At 38.3% G+C, this 18488-nt stretch overlaps 11 protein-coding genes across 11 annotated transcripts; 4 read left to right on the top strand and 7 right to left on the bottom strand.

The window, feature by feature from the left end:
• Positions 1-5: 5 nt before the first annotated feature.
• Positions 6-1556, bottom strand: NSE5 (Smc5-Smc6 complex subunit NSE5; the record flags this gene model as incomplete). Its single annotated transcript, XM_451590.1, has 1 exon — positions 6-1556. One exon carries the CDS (start codon positions 1554-1556, stop codon positions 6-8), a length of 1551 nt encoding a protein of 516 aa, XP_451590.1.
• Positions 1557-1907: 351 nt separating this feature from the next.
• Positions 1908-2471, top strand: APT2 (adenine phosphoribosyltransferase APT2; the record flags this gene model as incomplete). The annotated part of the gene is made up of 1 exon (XM_451589.1): positions 1908-2471. One exon carries the CDS (start codon positions 1908-1910, stop codon positions 2469-2471), a length of 564 nt encoding a protein of 187 aa, XP_451589.1.
• A 244-nt stretch (positions 2472-2715) lies between these two features.
• Positions 2716-4434, bottom strand: DOT1 (histone methyltransferase DOT1; the record flags this gene model as incomplete). The annotated part of the gene is made up of 1 exon (XM_451588.1): positions 2716-4434. One exon carries the CDS (start codon positions 4432-4434, stop codon positions 2716-2718), a length of 1719 nt encoding a protein of 572 aa, XP_451588.1.
• A 340-nt stretch (positions 4435-4774) lies between these two features.
• On the bottom strand, positions 4775-5791 carry UNG1 (uracil-DNA glycosylase; the record flags this gene model as incomplete). The annotated part of the gene is made up of 1 exon (XM_451587.1): positions 4775-5791. The coding sequence occupies one exon, from the start codon at positions 5789-5791 to the stop codon at positions 4775-4777; it is 1017 nt and encodes a 338-aa protein (XP_451587.1).
• A 545-nt stretch (positions 5792-6336) lies between these two features.
• On the top strand, positions 6337-8220 carry KLLA0_B01243g (uncharacterized protein; the record flags this gene model as incomplete). The annotated part of the gene is made up of 1 exon (XM_451586.1): positions 6337-8220. One exon carries the CDS (start codon positions 6337-6339, stop codon positions 8218-8220), a length of 1884 nt encoding a protein of 627 aa, XP_451586.1.
• Positions 8221-8361: 141 nt separating this feature from the next.
• On the bottom strand, positions 8362-9033 carry LRS4 (Lrs4p; the record flags this gene model as incomplete). Its single annotated transcript, XM_451585.1, has 1 exon — positions 8362-9033. One exon carries the CDS (start codon positions 9031-9033, stop codon positions 8362-8364), a length of 672 nt encoding a protein of 223 aa, XP_451585.1.
• Positions 9034-9358: 325 nt separating this feature from the next.
• Positions 9359-10357, top strand: OST6 (dolichyl-diphosphooligosaccharide--protein glycotransferase; the record flags this gene model as incomplete). Its single annotated transcript, XM_451584.1, has 1 exon — positions 9359-10357. One exon carries the CDS (start codon positions 9359-9361, stop codon positions 10355-10357), a length of 999 nt encoding a protein of 332 aa, XP_451584.1.
• A 335-nt stretch (positions 10358-10692) lies between these two features.
• On the bottom strand, positions 10693-11937 carry KLLA0_B01177g (uncharacterized protein; the record flags this gene model as incomplete). The annotated part of the gene is made up of 1 exon (XM_451583.1): positions 10693-11937. One exon carries the CDS (start codon positions 11935-11937, stop codon positions 10693-10695), a length of 1245 nt encoding a protein of 414 aa, XP_451583.1.
• A 1063-nt stretch (positions 11938-13000) lies between these two features.
• PSP2 (Psp2p) lies at positions 13001-14683 on the top strand (the record flags this gene model as incomplete). The annotated part of the gene is made up of 1 exon (XM_451582.1): positions 13001-14683. One exon carries the CDS (start codon positions 13001-13003, stop codon positions 14681-14683), a length of 1683 nt encoding a protein of 560 aa, XP_451582.1.
• A 380-nt stretch (positions 14684-15063) lies between these two features.
• GPI19 (phosphatidylinositol N-acetylglucosaminyltransferase GPI19) lies at positions 15064-15459 on the bottom strand (the record flags this gene model as incomplete). Its single annotated transcript, XM_451581.1, has 1 exon — positions 15064-15459. One exon carries the CDS (start codon positions 15457-15459, stop codon positions 15064-15066), a length of 396 nt encoding a protein of 131 aa, XP_451581.1.
• A 678-nt stretch (positions 15460-16137) lies between these two features.
• On the bottom strand, positions 16138-18117 carry PPZ1 (salt homeostasis regulator; the record flags this gene model as incomplete). Its single annotated transcript, XM_451580.1, has 1 exon — positions 16138-18117. One exon carries the CDS (start codon positions 18115-18117, stop codon positions 16138-16140), a length of 1980 nt encoding a protein of 659 aa, XP_451580.1.
• Between the last annotated feature and the right edge of the window lie 371 nt (positions 18118-18488).

Genomic DNA, 18488 nt, shown 5'->3' with positions numbered 1-18488 from the left:
TAATATTAATAGGTCTGCTCGAACAAGGGTATCACGTCTTTCACATCCATGAAAGAGTTCGGAGACTTCGCAAATGTGGTCAAAACTCTCAGAAGTTCTTCAAAGTTCCCTTGTGGATGAGTAGTTATGATTAACCTAGTCAATATAATTATGCAAAAATCCATCTGTATTCTCCGCTTCGAAATTCGAGAACGGTTGAATGCCGCAGACCTGTCTATGGCTCTGAGCAATTTCATTAATTCTGAAGTCACTTCTTCAAAATTCGACATCTTGTTAACAATGTTGAAAGTCCGCCTTGGCTCAACATTACTAAACGCCTTATTCAATAACTTTTCAACCAATGTTGTTATCAAATTTCTGTCCTTTTCTACATCGCATGAGAGGAAGAACTGTTTGAACGAACTAATTTTTAAATCACTATACAGTGCATCAACAATTGTGCCATACAATGCGTCAAGTGTGAATGGGTAGCTCTGTAAATGTCTTTCATAACGATCCAAGAATCTTACGAAGACACAAAGTGTATCCTTTCTGACATCCATTGAAAATGCTGCTCGATAGTCCTTATCTTCGTGAAATTGATTGAAAGAAGCATTTGATGTAGAGGGATCATTTAGTGAGGGGGAAACAGGGTACAATATTTCGCACTCAACACAACCAACAAAGAGATATTGAACAAGCCCTTTCAATTGATTTTTTTTATCAACAGCTTCTAATAATCTAAATATAGGGGATTTTTCTATGGTCTCCGTCTTAGAGTCGATGTAATAATCCTGCCGAAGTTCATAGATAATAAAGATTAATTTGAAAACACTTAACCATGCTTTGGCCAGCTCGTAGTCCCAATCTGTTTTTTGGTCCTCATTTTCATGTCCTATCATAAATGTAGACAATGCCCAACTAAAACCGTTCCAAAAAGAACCCTCTTGTGATAAGGCACTATGCACCATCGTTGTTTTGAAGACGCTGGTGTCATCGCCTATAAGATTGATATAAGAACCATACAATGGCTCCACCGAGAGAAGAGATCCGCCTTCTGCCGATCGAGATGATAGCTTGAATGATCGCCGGGTAGCCCTGCTACTCTGTGCATTTAGCGGATCTAGGACCAACGCCCGACCATTTTCTGGTCTGATGCTATCAATAAAGTAAAAAAACTGACAGCGCAGCAGCTCTAAATCGTATATTTCATATAAATCGGTATCAAATGTCTGTAATATATCAAGTAAAGTCTCTAGAAGTTTCATGCTCCTTCTTGTTAATAATTCCCTCCCAGTGTCAAACGGATCTGCCTTTTTTATTAGCGAACCCTTATTGTGATCTCCGATGGAAGCTAACGTGAAAAGTACAGCAATTACCTCACTTGGAATAACAGGAAACCGACCCATATTCAGATATTGCTCACAAAGGTAAAGGAGCATATCATAACTCTCATTCGAGCAAAGAGAGTTCCATATTTCAAAGTCAGACAAATGCTTCTCTGTCAACTCAACGTAGTAATCAGGCTTGTTCAATTCATTTCGTCCCAAATCGTACTTATGGCTCTGAGATGCCATAGTAGTCACTGGTACAGAACCACACTATATACTATCCTATACTCAGCAATTGACCAGAATCTCCGTTTTCTTTGCAGCATTTATGAGTAGCGCTGTCGTATGTTTTCATTTTCTTTGGCACATGTACAGAGTGAAATTTTGCTAGACTGAATTAATACCGAAAATTCAAAAACTTTTTATGAAGCTCATCACATAGGATCAAAGATGAGGAACTACTGGCAACTGATTCATATGTAATCTCTTATTCAGTGTTATTAATTATTTCATTGTACAGTACTTGTATAGGGGGTGTTTCACTTTCAATATTGAAGAAGAACCTATTGCACTTGTCATAAGAATATCAAGTGGAAGATGTCTATCACTGAATATGCTACTGAGTTGAAAGGTGCTTTGCGTCAGTACCCAAACTTCCCACAAGAGGGTATCCTATTCGAAGATTTCTTACCAATTTTCAGAGACCCTCAATTGTTCAAGAAATTGATTGAATCCTTCAAGCTTCACCTGCAAGAGAAATTCACAGGCAAGAAGATCGACTATGTCATTGGCTTAGAAGCCCGGGGGTTTCTATTTGGCCCAGCCCTAGCTCTGGCTCTTGATGCTGGTTTTGTACCGGTGAGAAAGCAAGGTAAGCTTGCTGGTGAAGTTGTACACGCAGTTTATGCTAAGGAGTACGGTGAAGATGTTTTCGAAATCCAGGCTGATTCTATCCCTGAACATTCAAACGTCGTTATTGTCGATGATATCATTGCCACCGGTGGCTCCGCAAAAGCAGCCGGTGACTTGGCTTTGCAGTTGAATGCAAACATCTTGGAGTTCTGTTTCGTTATGGAGTTGGATTTCTTGAAAGGTACTCAAAAACTACAGGCACCATCTTTTACTTTGTTAAGTGGTCAGGAAGAGGCTTTATCAAAATGAACCCAGCTAAACCACGTTTTAAAACTCTCTATGGAGCTTCTTAATTCGATTACTATACTACAGAACATAGATAAACAGTGCAATTTAGCATAACTTACATATCAAGAAGTAAAAAAACTGTTTGTATCATTACTGGTGATTTTATCTTTTTATATTCGATTACTTGCATTGTGTTATAAATAGATCTTATAAAACTATTTCACAGGTAAAGCAAATAACGACATGGTCTAAAGCATTGACTTTACTATCTGGTATACTTGATTGATTCTTTTTTTCTAATCCTACCTAAAATCGGAGGACAGAAAATCGACTCATCAATTGCATCCAATACAGTACTGATATAATAATCACCAACACTTCTGTAGGTCCATGAAACACTGTTTTCAGGGAGCTTGAATGACTCTACATGTAATCGGTTGAAGATATTGTCCATGTCATCGTAATTTATACTGTAACCAGGAGGTCGTATGCTTTTCAAAGAAATTATCTTGGACCCGGCCTTGAGGCCTTGTACAACCTTTTCTACTTCTTTGTTCAAAGGAGCATCGAAAATAAAGTTGTTGATTAAGATAACATCACATTGAGGTATTAATTCACGAACTCGTTCATTATCCACGAAGCTTTTCCTCAAGGAAAAATCAATTGGCGGCAGATTTATACCCCATAGATCACATCTACTTTTCAACTCTTTGAGCTGCAATTCCGCCATGTCACTTGCAGAATCCATTATTTCGCAACCAAAGCTTAATTTACAACCGAACTCAAGAGACGCCTGTATAACGCAATTTCCTACACCAGAACCAAGATCCATAAATATGCTATTGGAATTCAGTCCGCATTTTTTAAAGACAATAGTGAGGAAATCAGGCATCAATTCACCATATACAAAGTTACTGAAACTTGTGTACTTCTTCAATTTCCTTGCATGTGGATAAATGGCTCTTGTATAACATGTATGCAAAAGGAAATGAACGAAAGAGACAGGAACATCGGGATTTGATGATAAATTCTTAACAATAAGATCCCGCGGAATAGTTGAAATTAAGTCATTATATTTAAGTACAATTTTTTCGAAAGACTGATCATCTGATCTTTCGAAAGCGTCGTTCAATGATCGTACTAACTCTTGTCCCTTTGTTTTATATGTATTCGGAAAGTACAGAAGAACAGCAGATTCTATACTTTGCCCAATTTCTGGTAGTGGATTATAGCCGAATTTTTGTACTTTTGAACATATTAAGTATTCTTCTTCCACTCCAGGAAAGAGGATATATTTCATTCCTTTTAAGCTTGTAACCTCCTCGTCGTCAACAAACATTTTAGAAGAGGTAAGTTTATTAGTAAAACTGGAAGGGTTCGCAATTAGGGTCGTGTTGAAAAAAGATGGTCTAGGATTTACATTCTCCTCAATATTCGAAAGGAACAGAGAGTCAGCATGACTGCTATGTTTCTTCTTGGAGGCTTTGAGACTGCGGCTCGCATCTATGGATGACACTTTCCCATCAGAGATGGATCTGGCTCTTTTTTTGCCTGAAACTTGCGATTTGGTCGACCTCTGCTTGGTAACTTTGGAAGTGTTCTTCGCTCCAGCTTTGACATTGGAAGGGCGGCCAGTTTTCTTAATTTTCGTCGAATGAATATCCGCCTTGACCTGGTCCTTCTTCGAAACGCGCCTTTTCGATTTTACTTCCGCTAGTTTATCTTCCTCGTCGCTCTCAACTCTTGCAGGTTTCCGACGTTCTCTTAGAAATGTCATGGGAAGAAAATACTCACTGCGCATATCATACTTCATAGACTCTTCAATTAAAGCCATAGTACTCTTCGTCATACGCTTACCTTGAGTGTCACCTTCATTCATGGGTGTATTATCCCTTGTATTATCCCTTGTATTATCCCTTGTGCTATCCACCGAATGCATATTGGAGAACACCGATGCATCAGAGCTCGTGGCCTCAGTTGACATCTCCTTCGTATGCGTTCTCAAACGTAACTAAAACAAACGAAATTATGACCTTATTTCATGGAACAATTGTACATCAATGCAATAACCAGTGGTCAAGCAATCCGTTACAGAGTGAATAGGATCGTTCCAACACAAGAAGGTATGTTCGTTACTTTCTTTCTTGTTGTATGTGGGTTGGTTGGTACTTCTGTCTTTTGTCTGGATGCTTCCTTTTTCAAATTTATATCAGCCTTGAAAAAAGTCTTTAATGCAAGTACATATATCATACATACGGTTTACAGCAGATGTTTCTAATGTATTGTCTAAGTGTATTCAAATAAGAGTGAGAGTTAAGTCATATTCACTCAAGCTTCTTATTAGCTTCTGATACTTCCTGCAATGTAGATCCTGGAACGACGCTCCAATCTATCATTGGTTCTTTGTTCTCAAATAAGTAATCGTTTATAATCTTGAAATGTTTATTGCCGAAGAACCCTCTTGACGCAGACAGCGGCGATGGATGTACAGACTTTAGAACTTTGAAATTCGATGGCAAGTGCCTTTTTTCCCCTTCAATCAGCTTGATAGCATTGTTGCCCCAAAGTAGGAAAACGATTGGTTTACCGTTTTTCATTCTGTCTTCAATTAGTAGATCAATGGCTCTTTTAGTGAATTGTTCCCAACCTCTCTTGGAGTGAGAATTAGCAGAGTGTGCTTTGACTGTTAAACTGGTATTAAGTAATAAGACACCTTGCTTACTCCACGATGAAAGATCTCCATATGAATAATTAACTTTGAAATCGGAGTAATTGTTCAATTGTAATTCTTTGTATATATTCTTAAGAGACGGAGGAGCTGGCGTCGGGCTTCGTACGCTAAAAGCCAATCCATGAGCTTGGTTAAAATTATGATAGGGATCCTGGCCAATAATCACAACTCGAACATCATCGAAATGCGTTAAGCGAGTCCACGAGTAGATATCCTTCGGTGATGGGAAAACCGTGCAATTTTTCTGTTCGTTCACAACAAATTCCTTCAGTTTAAGGAAATACGGTTTCGAGAACTCTTGCTTTAACCGTCTCAGCCAGGAAATGTCAATTGTATCCATTTCTAAATCCAGTAAACACTTCTTTTCCTCAGGTACAAACTGTAAAATAGCGTTCTTCAACTTATTCTTATCAGTATCTTCTTCTGGTAGATCTGTCGTATCTAGAACCTTATTCACAAAGACAGATTCACTGTTACTTTCAGCAACACTCTGATTAGACGCGTTTTTCTGAGTTGTGTCTGTCTTTTTAAAGAAGTCGGTGACTAGCACCTTAGTCCTCTTAGTAGCCAATTGAGCCGTAGCTTCAGAACCACGTTTGATAGCAGACATCAAAATGAAAATAATCTTGTATTTTGTTGGATTCAATAAATATAGAACATGTAGCTTAGGAACAACACACTGTTACGGGTTTTTCTTAACTTCAATGTATGATATCTCTTCTGCTTTCTAGAAACTTTCCAGCTTATCAGCTGAAAATCAAAACCTTTAAAATAAGCGTTTTGAAGAATACGAACAATCCATTCAGATGAATAGCTCGGAGTACAGATAGCTCATTTTAAAGAAAGAAAAGGTAGGATGTCAAAGACAATTGATCATTACTTATAAATTGTAACGCTGTTGTTTTCTGCTTACTTGGAAAATAAGCTCTTATAGTTCATCATAGGATTTCTTTCAATATCTTGAGAGAAAAATAGCAAGAGCTTAGATCGATCCCCTATTTTGATTTGACAGGCGAAGTAGACGGATAAAGAAGCAACCTAATTTTGAGCCAGTTTATTCCCTGGAGAGGCTTTGTGCTAGTTTTATTATTTTGATTGAACTTTCAAATTGTTGTCTTATCCCAAGTGCGAAATATAACTAAATCAGCTTATGTTATGTCAAATCAGTCATCATTGAAGAGGGCTGCTGCATCAACTACATCTACATCTACCGTTCAAAAAGCTCAGAAAGAACCAGTGCAAACGACCACCGAGGATCAAGGGAATGAGGAGAGATATGCTGAAAGAAGACCAAGCTCTTCTTGGTCAGTGTGGAATGCCAAGAGGGAAACAGAAGTGGGTTCTGCGGATCAAACGCAAAGATCTTGGTGGCGGAAACCGTCTTTTGCTTCAATGGGTTTAGGAAGTAAAGAGCAGAATGGAAACGAGAGTGTACAATCAGATGATCAGAAGTCATCTACTATCAATCGGACAACTTCGCCTTCGTCGAAAGACAACAATGATGCCACAGACCAGGCATCGAACTCGAAAACTCCTTGGCTCTTTTGGAACAAGAAGGATGAAGCAAAGGAAGTGTTACGGAATAAGAACTCCATATTGACTTCAAATGCTCTATTACCAGGAGAATCATATGATGCCATATTATTCAAAGCAAAATCCGAAGAGCAGACCTCTAAGGAGACGAATACGTTAAACTCAAATGAAGCTCATGGTCACAATCTGAACCTCTTGGTTCCTGGTTTCCAATCTTTGCCTAAATCTTCGATTATTACGTCAATATATGCCCAAATTACGAAACTCGGAATATTATGGGATACCAACAAATCCAAAGACTCTACACCAAATTCGTTGTATAGAAGAAACCCACAAATATCCTTGAATAAGCTTTCAGAAGGGAAAACCAAACCTGTGAAGGTCTTAATAGTGGGAGTGCATGGTTTCTTTCCAACAAAGATGATAAGACCACTTATCGGAGAACCAACTGGTACGTCTACAAAATTTATCTCAGAGGCGGAAACGGCTGTTTTGAGGTGGTTTCACAAGCATGATACACATGTAGAGATAAGCAAAATTGCATTAGAGAAAGAAGGAAAGGTTTTGGACAGAGTTGCTTTCTTCTTTGATGTGTTAAAGAAATGGATCAATGAGATCAACAAAGCGGATTTCGTTTATTTTGTTGCACACTCTCAAGGATGTCCTGTGACAATAATTTTGCTTGCAAAGTTGATAGAAGCTGGCATTATTGATATTGATAATATAATCACATCTGAGGATCCGCCGATTTCAATAAAATCAGATGATAAGAAAAAAATCATAAGCATTCTTGCAATGGCCGGTATCAACAATGGACCATTTTACGGTGCTGACCAAACTTTTTTTGTTAAAGCGTACTCTGCTATTGAGAGCGATTCTTTGAAAGAACTTTTTGAGTTCCAAAACTTTTATTCAGTTCTATCACAAAAGTTCATCCAGAGTCTTAGAATTTGCATAGCTAGTAACGTTAAAATCGCATTTGTAGGATCCATTAACGATCAGCTGGTACCACTTTATTCTTCAACCTGCCAGTTTGCTCATCATCCAAACATATTTAAGGCAACTTTTGTTGATAAAGATTCCAGAACTCCGGCGTTCATTACCAGAATTGTTAGCATTGCAAACCACTTAATAAATCTTGGTTACGACGATCACGGCATTATTAAAGAAATAAGTGGGTCATTGGCTGGTACTTTGACAGGTGGTGGGCACTCAAAGATTTATAACGAAGGTCAGGTATATGACTTGGGTATCCAGTTTGCACTAGAAACAACTGATTTACCCTTCGAATTACCAGTAGTTTACAAAAGTTACGAAGTGGATCAATTAGGCTCCAATCCATATCACTTACCGTGGTGCATGCGTGGTTTACTATATGAAACTGGTATTCATTTAGGCAGAGAAGAAATAGACGCGTTATTTACCGAGTTTGAACAATGGGAACCAGAGACCAAGCAATTGAAGAATGTAAAGTACAGATTGAACGGATTGAAATCAAAACTTTGAAGATCATGTCTTTGGTACCACAAACTGCATGAATTGATCGCAATCATAAGATTAGCGTTAGATTTGTACGTATATGATATAAACATGCTGTAAATACAAATTTGCTTCGTTTAGATTTCAAGCACTGCGGAGATATCTTGTTCAAACTTTGAACAGGCCCTTCATTTTTGTTACTCGAGTCTTTAGATGGTCAGAGTTCATTTCGTCGTCGTCAGAATTTCCCAAGATGTCATTGATTTCTATTTTTTTGTTAGACAGCCTACGTTTCTTCTTTGATTCGGTCGAAGTCTCATCAGTTGTTTCATGAACCTTATATCGTGCGTCATTATTGGGCTTTAACGAATTCAGGAACAGGACATCATCAGTTCGATTAGCTGTATCATCTGTTTCGTCATCAAATAACGTTGCCTGATTTCGATCAATAACCTGCCTCAGCCTTGATGGTTGTTTCTCAAAAGATTTGCTACGCTCATTTTGTATTGGAGACAGCAGATGAAATTTAACACGTTCGATCTCTTCTGATCCGGATTCAGACGATTGAGTTGTTTGTTTCTTAACCGCTGCTTTAGCATTCTCTAATTTGGATTCCAAAAGAGCCTTTTGTGTCTTATGCAACTTCTTAGCATTGTCTAATTCTTCTTTTTTCAGTTGTAAATCCAAAGTTAATTGCTGTACTTGGTTTCGAAGTGATATGTTCTCTCTTGTGAGCATCAGGCCCGATAAGTCATTTTGTTTGGCGTTTGTTCGAAAGATCTTTTCGCATTTTATCACAGATTGATAGTATTCGGCAACCAATTGAAGAGGAGTTCCCATATCAGTCTAGAAATTGAGGCTTCTGTTTTAATACGGTAAATTCGATTTATCACACTATCAATTGACTTGCATACCAGTTCCTTTTACTTTTTACCATTGTATTGAATCCTGTATTTACTATTTTCTTTCACAATGAATCCTTTAAAATCATTAGAAAACTTTATTTGAGATTTGAGATCTACCTAATAAACAAGAAGGAATGGTAGCCAAAAAAGAACGGCAAATCCGGCTGGCTGAACATAGTACAAAGAATTGTAGAGCATTGGTCATTATAAAAATTGCTTGGTAGAGTTACATTGGTCCTAGCCCCTCCTTTAGAATTAAGATGAGACTTTGGTTATTAGCATTTATCTTGGGACTTTTATGCCATTCGACAAATGCTTCATCCTTATCAATTGAGGAAGTATCACAGTATAGAGATCAAGATGGTATAGTTATAGTCAACGATGATAATTATGAGCGTTTCGGTAAGGGACTACGAGAGTTTTATTCCGTGGTATTCATAACAAGCGACAAACCAAACAGCGGCGGAGAGACCTGCGATCTCTGTAAAGAATTCGAACCAAATATGAGATCTGTATCAAGGTCTATTTTAAATCAACTTCCAAAGGATCAAAGTGACAGAATAGTCTTTTTCAAAGTCGATTTGGCCTACAATCCTATTTTTTTAAAGGAATTCCAAGTCACCAAGATACCGTTCTGTTTAGTATATCCACCACAACTGGAAGTGGGAGCAGACGGTCAAGATTTTGGATGGAAGCACAGCGTTTTCTATCAATATGTTATCAGAAAAGAGAATATGAAGCAGCCTATTCATTTTGGTGATTTTTTGGCAAAGATATTGAACGTTTTCATATCAATTGATGAAAGATTCGAATACGACAAGTTCATACAGGCATTTTGTTTGTTTGTGGTCGTGTTTGTGGTTTTCAAAAAGAAAATCTTGCCATTGATTGAAAACAAACCTCGATTCTTTCTAGGATGTGCTTCCATCGCAATCATAATGATTTCTATCTCCGGCTACAATTTTACTTCCATCAAACATATTCCTTTTATTGCACAAGATGATAAGGGACAAATAATGTGGTTTAGCGGCGGTTCGCATTATCAATTTGGAATCGAAGTGCTGACAATATCCTTACTTTATACTGTTCTAGGAGGACTCACTGTCGCTTTGTGCATGGTACAGTTCAGTAAACGGCTAAAGAAGGTTCAAAAATGTGTACTTGTCATGATAATTGCGGCATCATTGTTTTACATTTACATGTACTTCTTATCCATTATCAAAATTAAATATCCAGGTTATCCATATGGATTGTTATAAATAACGTAGTATTAAGCATCACCATATAATAACTGACATAGAGTTAACACAAACAAAACTGAAGACGATAATTAGGGATATATCATTGAAAAAATGAAAATGCGATTATTGAAATGGTATCTATAAAAAAAAACAAAACGAAAGATCTTACAGATGCTTGATGCCTGTAGTTCTACGCATTGTTGACGTTAGGTGAATAGGCCTTCGTTCCTTCAATTGCGAGAGCTGCACTGAAGTTCAAAAGTGTAAATTTCCGATGCAATAGGTTATAAAATGACGAAAAATATGAATGAATAGGACGAGCTGTTAATGAGATGCGAATGACTATGATATAATCATACAGAATATCTCAGTTGATTGTTGTCCGCCATTTCATCTATTACATGGTTAATAGTTTCTTCTTCTGCGTTCCTATTAACGATGAAAAAAGAACCACAGATTAAGACAGCACCGAATAGGTACAATGCGGTCATTGGTTTTTCTTTGAAGACGAAATCTCCGACCATTGCTAATGGAATAGTGGTACTCAAGCCAACTGTTACAATGAGAGGAGATGTAAGGAGCATAGCTTTTGCCCAGCAAAAATCTGAGATAAAGGTGATGAGACAGTTGGTCAAAATAATTGATAAAACTCTTGGCGAAGAGGGCCATTCGAAGGTTTCCTTGCCAGTGAAGTGTAATAATATTAGGGCAGGCCATAGAAATACCAAAGTAAATAAACCAACGAAACCAAAGAAAATCTTCATGTTAATTCTTGATTCATCTTGAACTTTCAATTTCAACAACGTCGAATAAACCCCGTAAAACAATGCACCTGCTAAAGCTAAAATGTTACCTATAATTATGGTAACAGGACTTGTATTGTCATAATCGATACCGTTATGAAATTTGTAAGGAATTGCAAAGTGGATCTTGGATGCAGTCACATAAGAGTAGTCGGATTTAGTGACCATAATGATTCCAATGAAAGATACAATGCTTCCGAGCACTTTGATCTTATTTACGGATTCGACATGACACAAAGCAGAAACTAGCAAAGTGAAGAACGACGAAGTTGATGATAAAATGGTTTGGGATGCCACTGAAGTATAGCTTAGAGAAGCATTGGTAACTAAATTTGCCAAAAACCAAAGGATACAAAATTGTGCACTAAGTTTGATAGTGGAACGAAGCGGTAGCTTAATGGTCGGGTCAGATGAATCCTTTGAGACCAAAGAACTATGCTCATCGACAACGGTAGCGGCAGTATCGTCATCATCAGAATCTGTCCCAACGTGAGTGTTGTTATTTGCAGTACCATTCGGTATTGCTTGACCTTCTTCCTCCAAAATTAACTCATCGTGGATATTAAGTTTCCCTGTAGTCTTGTACTTATGCCATACGTTTTTGAAAGTGGGTACTAAATAAAAGATGAACGAAGCCGTATTCAAATACGTGATGAAAAATGGTTTCCTATACGAGTTATCTTCGAAGATCATATTTATCAGGAATGAAGACAAAACCCATAATAGAACGACCACTCCTAGTAGTACTAAACCTAGTGTCCATTTCTTGGACTGCGACCTGATCGATCCAGTCATGCTCCTGCTTATAGTATTGTATGTGTATTGCTTAACGCTTGAAGGTTATCAGACTGCCAACGGATCACTCCTTAACGGCAATCGGTATGCGTCCCATCTCTTACTTTCAATATAATTATATACAGTATATATATAATATTCTTTTTACACAGTTTTTCACATTTGATAACAATTGAAGTTGCAATAATATAATTAGGTAAATTTTCACCGAAGGATGTAGAGTTGACAAACGAGAAAGTTTCAAGAGTTGGAAAAGGGGACCACAGAGTATATTCCCGACCTAAATCACGAACCAGAATAACAGCTAATGATCCCTAACCGCTGCGTCTGGTTAGGCAACTTCATCGAAGCACAATTCCATGCTTCCTTTCACATAAAATGAGAAATGGTTCCACTGGTTCCTTCGACAAAGAGCATGAAACTAGGGGAACAAGATTACTAGTCACAAGTTATACAGGCCTACACTAAGGCCTGTATTACTCCTTCTGTGTGCCCTTACGTTTTTTTTAACTTGTACCATGGTGTAGTAACATGAAGCTGCACGCCAACGAGCCATATATACTGTCAAAAGAAAAACTGTGGCTCTGTGGACGTGGACTTGGTGAAAAAAGAAACTTGATAAGGCTCGTTCTCGAAACAGCTTACAGTTCCTGCTGTCACGTGCAGCGTAAATCCAAAAAAGACACAAAACCACGAAACAGATTCATTAAAAACATCTTTTGTTACCCGGATATACTACATTCACGTGATGTGTTTTTTTTGTTTCTCTTCTCGTAGGACAACCGTACATTGTGACAGCATTCCTTGTCAGGGTTCCTCTCTCATCGGAAGTCCTGGTGCCCAGGCTACGTTATGTATTTTTCTTTTTGGCAGAGTTTACAGTTTCTCTCTAAGCTTAAAATATTTCAAAGGAAACAATATCACAATTTATAGTAGATGCAGAGTTTATCACGTATGTGTATATGTGTGTATCTGTATATAGATTGATAACACTCTAGTGTAAGTGGTTGTTTGTTTCAAGTCCAAAACAATAGAAAGTAAGATATAACTCTCGTACAGATAAATGGCTAGTGCTTCAAAGAATAACCATGATGCAAGCAAGAAGAAAATGTCATTGGAAGAATTCTTCAGTGACAACTCACTAGGGGAATCAGTTTGGAATGAAGAAGAGATTGATTTGAATGCTATCAATACTTCTATATCCAACACTACTAGTTTAGATGTGCTAAAGCAATCGTCTATCAGGCTGGACGCCGCTGGTGGGCCAGGAGGAATGTCTCATGATCACATGCATAGGGGTGGTTACGGCTCCCATCAACACGATCCGATGATGAGCCATCAAAGGTTGCCAAATTCACCACCTTATATTTTGAAGTTTGTCAACTTGCCTTCCACTTTCTCAAACTATGAGATCGAGGATTTGTTTAAGACAAAGAGGGCTCAATTCGTTAAGTTCAAGTTGTTTTGGGAATTGAACAAGACTTTAGGTGCTCAAAATGAACCTACTATTTTCCAAAAATTGTTTAAGAGGGATTCGAAAGTCGCCTTCGTTGAGGTTTACTCGTATAGAGATATGGATAAGATTTTGTCCCAGTGGAAAGGGCCTTTGAAAGAATTGTACAACATTAGAGTGGATATGGCGTCGTTTGACGATTTTAAAGAGTATATGGATAAGGATAAAGAAATTTCTCCTCAAGACGATGCCTCAAGACCTTACCATGGCAACCAGCAACCAGGCTCAAGTGCTGCTAGGAGAAGATCATCTGGAGAAGGTTTGCCTCCTCCACAGTCGGGTCCAACATCTCCATCGACAACTAGACGTAAGTCCAATCCATTTGGCAGTGCCAAACCAGTGGATACTCAAACCAAATTATTAGAAATAGAGCAAAAAATTGATCAGTTGGGTATTGAAGATACCAAGACTTTAAGGCGTTTGACTATTGGAAGTGATGAGGAGGATCACCATGAAAATGAAACATCTCAAGAAAAGGGTGACAGAGTTAGAAAGAACTTGCACATTTTGAAAAGAGAGAAAAACATTGATGATAGCGACTCTGAAGCTATTGCAACCCAATCTCATTCCACACCTCAGCCACCAAAGTCTACGACTTCAACTCCTCCACCAAAGCTGAACTTCATGTCTATTATCAAGAAGAAAGAGCAAGTGGAACTCGAAGAACAAAAACTTAAAGAAGAAGAAGCTATCAAAGAAGCTGCAGCCAGAGAAGAAGAACAAAGAAGACATGCTCAAGAGCAAGCTGAAGAAGAAGCCAGACGCTTAAAAGCTGACGCAAATAGCGAATATTCCAATAGTTCTGGAAACGAGAGTAACGGATCAGATGAACATACCAACCATAATTCTAACCAAAACTATTCCAACAATTTTAAGTTTAGAGATAATGACAATAACGTTAACAATGGATCTGACAGGTATGATAACAACAATGGTAACCGTCGTGGTAGAGGTAACTTCCGTGGTAGGGGTCGTGGAGGATACCGTGGTGATCACTCCAACAACGGAAGCAGATACAATTCCGATTCGAACAACAACTACCATAAGAAGTTTGATGACAGATCCCAACAGCAACAACAATACGGTCTATTTGCTCCAGCAGCTGGTTTCTTGAAGGATCAAAACAGAGGTGGTCATTCTTCATCTGGTGGTCGTGGTCGTGGTAGAGGTCGTGGCGGCAGAGACCGGGGTGGCAGAGGCGGCAGAGGCCGTGGTTCTTCTTCCACTGACTGAGCGTTTACCTTTTCATAATATCGAAATTTTCCGCAGCAATGCTGGCGCTGTCTAAAACGCGCATTGAAGTGCAGTTGAACGTAAGTGAAGGAAACCATATGCTCCTAAGCTCCTCGTTATTCATCATCTCTATCTGATTTTCACGTAGAAATTATCTTTCGGTAGAGCGAAAGCATCTATATGTTCGTCTTCCAACGAAGTACGACGGGATAAGAAAAGTTTCCTGTCATCCAAATCCCTTGCGTTTCACGCATCATTAATCATTATATTTTGTATAGTATTTGATGTCATTTAAATAGATTACATTATTAACATTTAAGAACGTCACCAACATCATTTTTACCCATACTGTTTTCTTGTTCTAAGGAAGATTCAGAGGATCATTCCTGCAAATAAAGCACTCGGCTTACTTCATTTATGGGTAAATCTGCAACACCGCTAGTTTCATTAGTGATGTACCAATCTAACTCCGAGAAGTTTTTGTATTCAACTATTCTCCCTTGAGTATCAGTTATCGTTCGCATATCATCAAGTGGGACCGTTAACATGTCAATATTATAGGAAAGCATTCCGACGTAAGTGAAAAGCATTGTCATTAGTACAAGACATTGGATGGCTATTAACCAATATCTTTGAGGTAATATCTCGTAAACTTCGGCTATGGCTTGTCCTTGTAGTATAATCTTTGGTAAGAATGCCCACACAACTATAAAGAAGACAACTAATGTGGATGAAACATATACGGAAAATCCGCCATACTGTCTTTCTTTATTCATTTAAAAACATAAGTAAGTGATAATGAGCGTTAATATATTTAGAGATGGTTTGAAGTGATCAAAGTGGAATCAAACATTTGATGGTTAGGTATTATTACTAAATTACTCTCTTATTTTACATTTATATAACGAACGATAGTGTTTATTGATTTTGTTCATCGATTTTTTTTATTTTAGTTTCGTACGCAGTCGACATAGGAAAGGCAGACGAAAATGTTTGAAAATAACGGTAAATGTCACATAGTAGATAAGAGGTGATTTTTTGGGAATCGGTTCGAGCTGGTGTCCTTTCCGTAACACTTGCCGACTTTTTCTTGCCAGTCATTATTAGAAAGATTTGTTTTTGAGGAAAACACTTAGGATTAACTCCTAGAATCGAATATGTAAGTGTTAATCTCCACAGTAGTAGTTACGAATAAAGACGAAGATTAGTAAGGGAAAGCTTCAACATCTGAAAAATATATTTGTTGAATCTCATGGCAAAAACACCCAAAGGACTCTTCACTAATAACTGTCCTTTAATAAGATATCATTGAGATGGTTCTTTTGGTAAGAAATGACGAGAATGTAAAATAAACACTGTAAAGTATTTAATGTGACTGTTAATCAAGCCACCAATGCTAAATTGAGTATGACATCGATATGTGATTGTTGGTAATGAAAACAACATATTGATCTTCACTCTTGTATTTGTTCCAGTTGCTGTTGTTGTTGTTGTTGTTGTTGTTGATTGGCTAGCTTTCTTTCTTGTCTGCCCTTCTTCATGACTTGTTTCAATGCGGTACTATCTAGAGGTTCTAACAACTCGAACGAACACAATAAACCTTCGCTCACGCTCATTACTGCACCCCAGTTATCAAATTCTCCGCAGTAATTTGGAGCAGAAAATACCGTTACCAAACTTCTATCATTGAAAAACTCGTAGCCGTCTTCGACGACCATATGTGCTCTACAAACTAAATCAAAGCCAAACTTATTCAAAAATTTGTTGATCGCAACCTTATTGTAACAGTAAGACACACCACGTTCGTTGTCTTCCCACTCATTTGGAGAATCTGTTGGATCCGACCATAAAAGGTCATTGATTAGACCAAAGTCTGGAACATCAGTAGGTCTGCTTACGTGTCTAATTTCATCCATTGAATTCAATACTGGTGATAATCCTCCATGAACACAGAAAATCTTCCCGGCTACGATCGCAGCTAGGGGCAATGCGTTAAATGTGTCAATGAATGTTTTCCAAGTTTTGATATTACACCGTCTTTTACATTCATCATAGAAACCGTAAACTCTTGTGACGTTTGCGCATTCATGATTACCTCTTAACAAGAAAAAGTTTTCAGGGTATTTGATTTTATAGCAAAGTAAGAGCAGAATTGTCTCTAATGACTGTTTACCACGATCAACATAATCGCCTAGGAAAAGGTAATTAGCTGATGGTGGGAAACCACATTTTGTGAATAATCTTAACAAGTCTGCGTATTGTCCGTGAACATCGCCCACAATTTTAACCGGTGGTGATAGTTCTAACAAAGACGGCTGTGAGAGGAATATTTCCCGTGCCATTTGACATATCTGCGTGATTTCTGAGTTTTTCAATGCTACTGACCTTGTTTTCTTCGCAGAATAACCGGCATCCAACAATTTTTGAATTGTTTCATCAATATCTATGGGCTTAATCGGTTTCTTTTTCTTAGGCTTACCTTCCGCGTTCAGTTCAACATCATTTCCAAGCCCTTCTGGATGATCATCTGTACCTCCGTTAGATACACCTCGGTAATCATTCCCATTGCCGTCATCGATTTCTCTTTGGCTTGCTCCAGCTGTATCAAAGTAGTCCTGGACATCGGGATCCATTGCATTTAGCCCAGGAGACGCCATTGGTGTGCTATATTGACCCATTGACATTGAAGATTTCCGACTATGAGTGCTCGATCTAGATGAAGACCTGCTCATCTGGATTGGTGACCCACTTGTGCTATTTCCATGGTTTACCATGCTTATGCTGTTTCCAGACTGCGGCACTTCCAAATGATGCGCACTACCATTAGACCTTCTCCTTGAAGACGAACTGGCACGGCGAGCACTGGAGCGGTGGCGTGATGAAGATGATTTATAAGATATCGAATCATCATTGTTATCATCGTAATCATCATCAGTTAATGCATTCTCATAGTACAGCGGGTTGTTAGTAGACCCTTTTAAAATTGGGGTCTTTGGAGCCATCTGAACCATTGAAGGGGGCAAATCGCCGGTCGTTGAAAAACTGGAAGATCTCGCAGTCTTAAGTGTTTGCCCATTTCTCTCGTCTTCCTTTGATGCACTTTGACTGGAACCGTGTCGTGACAAAGGAAGCGTACTGCTATTTTTCCTGCTCAGGGATGTTTCGTGGTTATTAGCCGAAAGCTTCGGCGTTCCTGGATTAGACGGCGATTGCAGCTGAGATTGAGATCGCCTTGATTTCAACGATCTGATGGACCTTCCTGATTTATTTGATTGCATGGTATCACTTTTTTGCAATTGAGGCGAAGTATCCTTTTTCGAACTCACCTCACTTGCTTTCGAGCTACTCCTGGATTTAGATCCATTGGAAGACGCAGATTCTATTTTCTTAGACTTGCTAGCCTTTTTAGATGGTTTCGAGCCTGAATTACCCATAGCTGCTTTATGATATTCCGTCTATTTCTTTTGGGTTTATTGGGGAGCTGATTTCTTCCTCAAGGCCGGTAAGTATCTATTTCTCAGATAACCTTCCGCGTACTAACTTTCTGTCGTTTCTTGATACAAGTATAAACTGATCTAAATCAAAACAGAGATCAATGAAGACGTCAAGACCGACTCTTCAAATAACAAATTAACGAAAGCAAAATTTCAAACTCAAATATAGATTTCACAATGAAGCAAACCAGAGAGTGACAGGGAAAATAGTCCAACGTAAGAGAAACAAATAAGATTATTCACAGTTGACCACTAACGTTTATCCAGTGATGCTCTTCAAATTGAAATAGTTTGGAAATAGCACACACGAG

Source organism: Kluyveromyces lactis (genome assembly GCF_000002515.2).
Source record: "Kluyveromyces lactis strain NRRL Y-1140 chromosome B complete sequence".
In the NCBI taxonomy this organism is placed as follows: domain Eukaryota; kingdom Fungi; phylum Ascomycota; class Saccharomycetes; order Saccharomycetales; family Saccharomycetaceae; genus Kluyveromyces; species Kluyveromyces lactis.
The sequence above is the reverse complement of the archived record's forward strand: the minus strand, read 5'-3'. Positions and strand labels throughout refer to the sequence as shown.